This window comes from Lycium barbarum, chromosome 12 (genome assembly GCF_019175385.1).
Source record: "Lycium barbarum isolate Lr01 chromosome 12, ASM1917538v2, whole genome shotgun sequence".
In the NCBI taxonomy this organism is placed as follows: domain Eukaryota; kingdom Viridiplantae; phylum Streptophyta; class Magnoliopsida; order Solanales; family Solanaceae; genus Lycium; species Lycium barbarum.
In genome coordinates, this window is record NC_083348.1 from 105550428 (window position 1) to 105557470 (window position 7043).

Below are 7043 nucleotides of genomic sequence, written 5' to 3' on the forward strand. Positions count from 1 at the left end.
CAGCATTATTTAAAAAAAAAAAAAAAATTTGATTCCGGTTAACCGATTAATCGATCCCATATTTTGAAAACCGACCCGATAAACAGGCGGCCGGTGAACCGATCCACCGGTTTGGACCCGTTAACAGGCTTATGACAATCTGCTTCTAAATGCAGTATAAAAAGATGGACAATTTGACATTGTCCATAGGAAGTGTAGATAGATCCATCATTATACTTCCTCTTCTCAATTTATGTGTGTTTTTGCTTTTCGAAATTTAAATCAAGTAAAGTTTGACCAGCATTATAAAATGTACATTTTCATGATATTGACGTGAAAAAAGTTGTAACTTATATCCCTTAGGTTCTAAATAATTATTTAGTTGGCCTTTAACACACCCTTAAGATATTAATTTCTAGGAAAAATAAGTTATAGGATTAAACTACACTTAGTACTACCTAGTTAACATAGTTTTTGATTACATAAAAACACACTTATATATTTAGGGGTAAATTTGAAAAAAATTAATTAATTCCTTAAATATTGAGTTGATCTAATCTAATTTAACTTAAAAATTTAGTCTATACTTGCCTAAAAGTTCAAAAAAAAAAAAACTGAAAAATTAAGACGCCCACCGTGGGGCTCGAACCCACGACCACAAGGTTAAGAGCCTTGCGCTCTACCAACTGAGCTAGACGGGCTTGTTGGTACAGTATTAGAGATTTATAGCTAAACATATAATGTTTTCGCAACTATTCAAACTTGTATTTTGGGCTTCCAGGAGCCCACCCTACTCCAAAATATTACTCCCTGAAAGGGAGATTCGAGAAGAGAATTATACACTCAATAAATAGCTTAGACTTTGAAATATTATTCCACCTTTTGGCTTTCCTAGTCTCCTTCCCCATGACTTGGTACATTAGAAGCACCTTCTTCTTGGTTTCTTCCTCTATATCTCGAAGCCCAATTCTTCTATGAAACCTAATCAACGGTACACACCTGAAAGTCCAGCGGTTTCCTTACGCACGCCACACGCATTCTGCCGCACTCAATATACATATATATATCTCTTTCCTCTTAGTTTATTTTTGTGTTTGCCTTATAGAACAATTCCATAACACAGCAAGACAATATACATATATTTCTTTTTCTCTTTATTGATCATAAAGGATGGCAGAATACAAGCAGCACCAACGCCTATTTGACCGTTTTGATGAGAACAAAGACGGAAAAATATCAGCAGAGGAACTACAACAATGTGTCCACTTGATTGGCAAAGACATGTCGTACGAGGAAGCAAAGGCTGCGGTTGAGCTTAATGATTCGGACAACGATGGCTTGTTGGATTTCGAAGATTTTGTGAGATTAATCGAAGATGGAAGCGAAGAAGAGAAGGCGCATGAGTTGAAGGAGGCATTCAGGATGTATGAGATGGAAGGATGTGGATGCATAACGCCTGAGAGTTTGAATAGAATGCTTGCTAGATTGGGAGAATCAAGAACTATTGATGAATGCAGGGGAATGATTTGTCACTATGATATTGATGGTGATGGTCTCCTCAATTTTCATGAGTTTGAGATTATGATGCGTTGTTAGTAATAGTGAGTTAGAGACATACCCTAGTTGTTTGTCCTTGTTTCTCTTCACCTTTTTTTTTCCCCCGATTTCCTTGAATCTTTGATTCTTTCAGTCTTGGGTTGATTTGTGGATGGCTCATTCTTTCTGTATATTACCGGATTGTACCTTAATCTAGTCTAAAGGTTCTAATTTTAGTGAAGAGTTGATATATCTCTGCTTCCAAAGTTCTTTTGTTGGTATTTGAATCTTGCAAAGCATTTTGTCCTGTACTTTAGTAATCTACATCAGTTTAGATACTCTTGAAATGTCTTGTTTCATCATTTGGCCGTAAAAAACTGTTTTTTTTTTTTCAGTGTGACATGTTGGGCGCTTCCCTCGCTTAGCAGGCACTTCAATGTCATGATCAAGGTTATAAGGCATACCTTCCTTGCCAATAAACCGAAGAGGTGGCACTAAACAATTGATATTTCACTTAATTGTAACTTGTTTTAATTTTTTTTGCCCATATATTTGTTATTTGCTTATAATTAGTCTTTGGACCACACATACATATCTGTAAGTTTTTCTCTATTTGAGCCTTTTTAAATTAAAGCCTATGTTTTATTTGTGCTTAAAGCACCTCCTATGCTGACACTGAATCTACTATGATCTGTAATATCTCTTTCGTTTTACCTTTTGGGGTGTCCTTTGAATCAAGGAAACGAACTTAATCTCAGGCAACAAAAACATTTTAATAAAAAGTCAGAACATGTTTGGGAGATAGAACTGAAAATTGATTGACAACGGTAGCTAAATAAGAAAATCACCATTGATTAAAAAGTAGCTATATAGTTACTCAGTACGTACATATTTACAAGTTACAGTAATAATAAGCAAATAAACTCTCTTATAGTATTTTTGCCTTAAGTAGAGAGGAAATCCAGAATTTATGACTCATAAAAACCATACAACAAGTTAAACACCTGATAAACTAGTCACTTTACAATTCACAAAAGCTGGTGACTTCAACAAATCACAGGGTAGTACTTGTGCTTGCAGCCTTGAACAAAGGTTTGCAAGAGCTTTCGGAGATTAAGAGTTCCTCCCCTTCCAGTAATTCTTCAACCAATCTTGATAACTTCTCCACAATTTCACCAGCATTTGGTCTTAATGACGGCTCTTCCTCCACACATGCTCTAGCCAAATTTGCCAATGTCACTGCTGCATCAAATGAATAATTCTCTCCCAATGCACTGTCTATCCATTCCCTTAGCTCATCTGCATTCTCTGACTCTAAAATAACCTTTATTTTCTGAGAGAGTGCTACTTCATCTTTTATAGGTGTTTGGCCTGATAACACCTCAAGCAAAATTACTCCAAAAGCAAAAATATCAATGCTCGGGGCAATGATTTTTCGTTCAAGATACTCTGGCGCCAGGTAACCTTTTGCAACATCATCTTCAACGCATCGAGCCATGCCAAAATTACCAACTTTAGCCTTGAATTCTTCATCAAGAAAAATGTTCCGGCTCTTCATGTTTCGGTGAACATAAGGAGGATCCATGATATGGTGCATAAATTGGAAGGCAGTGGCTACATCCAAACAGATCCTTAGCCTCTGATTCCATGTCAAAAAAATATCACAGGAAGAAATGAATTGGTTTTTCATTGCTAGGCCACCATGAAGCCAGTCCTTTAATGAACCATTTTTAGCATATTCAAACACCAAGAATGAATCAGGACCTTCTGTAATGCACATTCCTAAGAGCCTGATAATGTTCGGGTGATGATGAATTGCATCGTTGAATAGCCCGAAATCTATTTTTGAGATACTGCAAGTCTCTATCTGTTTGATTGCCAAATTTTTACCACTAATCCGGCCATGAAATACAGAATCCTCGATAAGATTGGAGGAATCAAATTCCTCTGTTGCCTTCTCTATCTCTTCAATAGTGTAAGTCTCGACTAACAGTTTATGTGGGGTGGCATCAATAATCTGACCATCAAGATCATTTTGAGACCCCTCGAATGAAACTTTCTTTTTGCTGGTAGTTCTCACGCTTAAGCTCAACTTTTGTAGCTCCATATCTCCTTCCTTACTCGAATTATCCCTTTTCCTCTTGAGAAAAATAAACAAGAAAACTGCTGCAAGTGCTACAATTGCCACAAAGGCAACCACAGCGACAGCAATATAAACTCTCATCATCCGCATTTTGATCTTCTTTTTATGTATTTTGGTTGACGCGATGCTTGCTGCCGGATAACCCAAATCCGGCTGCTGAGGTTTTGGAAATGAGCTAAGTTTGGGTTTACCTGTTGGGACACGATATAATTAAAAATTAAATATATGCTCTCTTATGGCTTAAAACTTTTAGATGAGACGGTTTCACAATTCAAACATGTTAATACAGCAGGCAAGAGGTTTTAGGTTCAAATCACACTGCCACTATGACTCATGAAAAAGGGTTAGGCCTACACGAGAGGCGGCATGTCAAGACACAATATAACTAATTAACTAAATGTGTGCTCTCTAGCAGCTTAAACTTTTAGATGAGATGTTTACACAATTCAACATGTTATTAGGGAAGACAAGAGGTTTTAGGTTCAAATTGAACTGCCACCCTAACATGTGAAAAAGACTTAGGCCGACATGTGAAGGAGCATGTCGAGACATAATATAGTTAAGTATTTAAAAGTATGCTCGCTCTAAACATTACCTTCGAGTGGAATCAAAAGAGTTGAACCTGGTGAAAGTCCTTCAGGTCTAAAACTACCTCCTTCTGATCTTCGATTGACATCTATTATTCTTTCAGCAGTCGTATTGAAGCTGATTGCTAAGGCTGCAATTGTATCTCGTTGCTTCACGGGGTATGATAGCAAAAGTTTTGTTTGCGGACTAATTTCTTCCGTAGAAGGACAAGCACATCTCAATGGAATGGACAGCAAAACTTTCTGAGAAAGACCAAAAGGAGTAACATTTGGATTTTTCTCCTGAATTGCTTTGCAAGTTGTTAAGCCTTCCAAAGATTGAGCAATGCTATAAAAGCTCTCACCTTTGATTGTTGTCTTTGTTAATTCTGCTTCAAAGAAACCACCAACGCATTTACAATCTAATGGAATTATTAAAGGCTGGTCAATTGGAAGAAACTCTGTATCAGCAGAAAATCCATTTGCTTCTCCTAGAACGTATCGATTGATACCCAAATAAGAGCTCAGATTGAAAAAAGAAGAGTAAAATGAATTAGTCCGAAAAAGTGCAAATGTCCCACATTGTAACGGTTGCACATTTCGGTCACATCGATAGCCAGAAGCAGCTGGATATTTCGATTCACAGCTTAATAAGTCCTCTCCAAGAGCAGAACCAGTTAGAAAAAAGAAGAAAAACAAAGAACAGAATTGAAGATCGACTATCATAGTAACACTATCTAAGTGAAGGACCACTCAGCACTACGTGGTTAGCTTAGTAGCATAAATAGGTTGGTCTATGGCAGGGCAAAGGAGATGAATGTTTTGGATCTGTACAAATCAGTGTATGAAAAGGTAGAATTGTTTGGACAAGAGTCTTGGATGATGCAATCCTTGTATATATGTCGAGGATAATTGTTGACTGTAGTGTTCTTGGAGTGAGTATATATCTGGCAGAATGGCTGGCTATCTATCCCAAGATTTGAAATGGCTAGCCGTCATGATTATACCCTCAACGAATTCCTTTTTATTTATGCTCATACATGCACTTGAAAAAGGTCATCTTGATTCTTGCTTAGGAAGAATAAGCAACAAATGAATATACGTGCCTTGGGGTAACAACATATATTATAAATGAACTTGGTATAGCATGTCTTGATACGAGGATGCGAAATGGACCGTAAAAAATGAAAATCTGAGAGAAATAACTAAAAACACAAGTAACGAGGTGAAAAATTGACTAATGAGGTGGTCGCAGAGACCCCTCGTACGGCTAAATTTGTTTGCTGTAATCGTTACTTTACAGTATAACTTAATAGAGAGAGGGGATAACTGATCATGTGAGGATGGAGGATGGAATTTCTATATTGAACTTAGCTATGTGCTCACTAATTTATAATGAGGAAATAGGAAGAGTTAACCACACTAGACAACGACAAATAGTCCCAACCAAGTTTAGAAGCCAATTCATAATTTAAAGTTTGACAGTTTCGACCTTTATGTCTTACTATTGAATCTAATATATTTCTATAATTATGGATTCAAAATTTGATATTTATTGAGATTTTTTTTTTTTTTTACATATATTTCTGTGCTCGGTTTAAGAAATTTATATGTTCAAATGAACTCGTTTATTATACTCCCTCTGTTTTAATTTATGTGAACTTATTTTCTTATTAGTCCGTGTAAAAAAGAATGACTTCTTTCTATAATTGAAAACAATTTACCTTTATGCAATGATTTATAGCCACACAAACCATATGTGACTCATTTAACGAGAAAAGGACCAAAATCATCCATAATGTTTGGATTTAGATCAAAATCATACATATTCTTTCACATGGTGCACTAATAGTACATTATGTTTGCCTAAGTGGTGCACTTTTAGTCACAATCCCAAATACATTTAACGGAAAAGAACAAAAATGCCCCTGAACTTTTAGAAAAGGTATAAAAATACCCTTTATTCATCTATTTTGCTAAAACTACCCCTCAATTCAATTTTTTGGCTCATTTATTCCCCTTGACTAACGGACAACACTAATTTTTTTTTTTTAAAAAAAATAAATAAATTGCACATGACATTTTATTACTGAAAAATTGATTTATTCTTTTAAAAAGAAATCTGAAACCTTGGAATTTTTTTAAATTTGGAAAACTTTTTTTTAACGAGTAAAACCTTGACTAACGGACAACACTAATTTTTTTTCTTTTCAAAATGTGAAAAATTGGATTTTTATAAAAATCTGAAAAAAATAATTTTTTTATGGAAAAACTGTGTTTAAAAAAAAAACCAGAAAACTATCTTTTTTAAAATCTAGAAGAAAATTATGGAGTATTAGTTTTGCACATTTTACTTAAAAAAACAATCAGTTTTTCAGATTTAAAAATTGAATTTTCTAAAAAAAAAATGGGGTTTCCACCCGTTAAATTTTTTTTTCCAAACTTAAAAAAATTCCACATGTTTTAATGAAAATCCAATTCTGTTTTATATATATATATATATATATATATATATATATATATATATATATATATATAAAAGGCTTACTACATTTGTTTTTTTAAAGAAATGGATGTTGAAAAATTATTTTTCCTTATTCTACAAATAACGATTTTTCAGATTTCTTTTTAAAAGAATAAATCAATTTTTCAGTAATAAAATGTCATGTGCAATTTATTTTAAAAAAAAAAAATTAGTGTTTTCCGTTAGTCAAGGGGAATAAATGAGCCAAAAAGTTGAATTGAGGGGTAGTTTTAGCAAAATAGATGAATAAAGGGTATTTTTATACCTTTTCTAAAAGTTCAAGGGCATTTTTGTT

At 34.5% G+C, this 7043-nt stretch overlaps 2 protein-coding genes and 1 non-coding gene across 3 annotated transcripts; 1 reads left to right on the forward strand and 2 right to left on the reverse strand.

Annotated features, from left to right (window-relative positions):
* Window positions 1–607: 607 nt before the first annotated feature.
* Window positions 608–680, reverse strand: TRNAK-CUU (transfer RNA lysine (anticodon CUU)). The gene has a single exon. It is a non-coding gene; the product is annotated as a tRNA-Lys (tRNA).
* Window positions 681–1047: 367 nt separating this feature from the next.
* LOC132623668 (putative calcium-binding protein CML19) lies at window positions 1048–1767 on the forward strand. The gene has a single exon (XM_060338459.1). The coding sequence runs from the start codon at window positions 1150–1152 to the stop codon at window positions 1573–1575; it is 426 nt and encodes a 141-aa protein (XP_060194442.1). The 5' UTR covers window positions 1048–1149; the 3' UTR covers window positions 1576–1767.
* A 580-nt stretch (window positions 1768–2347) lies between these two features.
* LOC132623667 (protein LYK2) lies at window positions 2348–5908 on the reverse strand. Its single transcript, XM_060338458.1, has 2 exons — window positions 4254–5908; window positions 2348–3849 (listed from the first exon to the last, which is right to left on the reverse strand). Exons 1-2 carry the CDS (start codon window positions 4948–4950, stop codon window positions 2570–2572), a joined length of 1977 nt encoding a protein of 658 aa, XP_060194441.1. The 5' UTR covers window positions 4951–5908; the 3' UTR covers window positions 2348–2569.
* Window positions 5909–7043: the final 1135 nt, after the last annotated feature.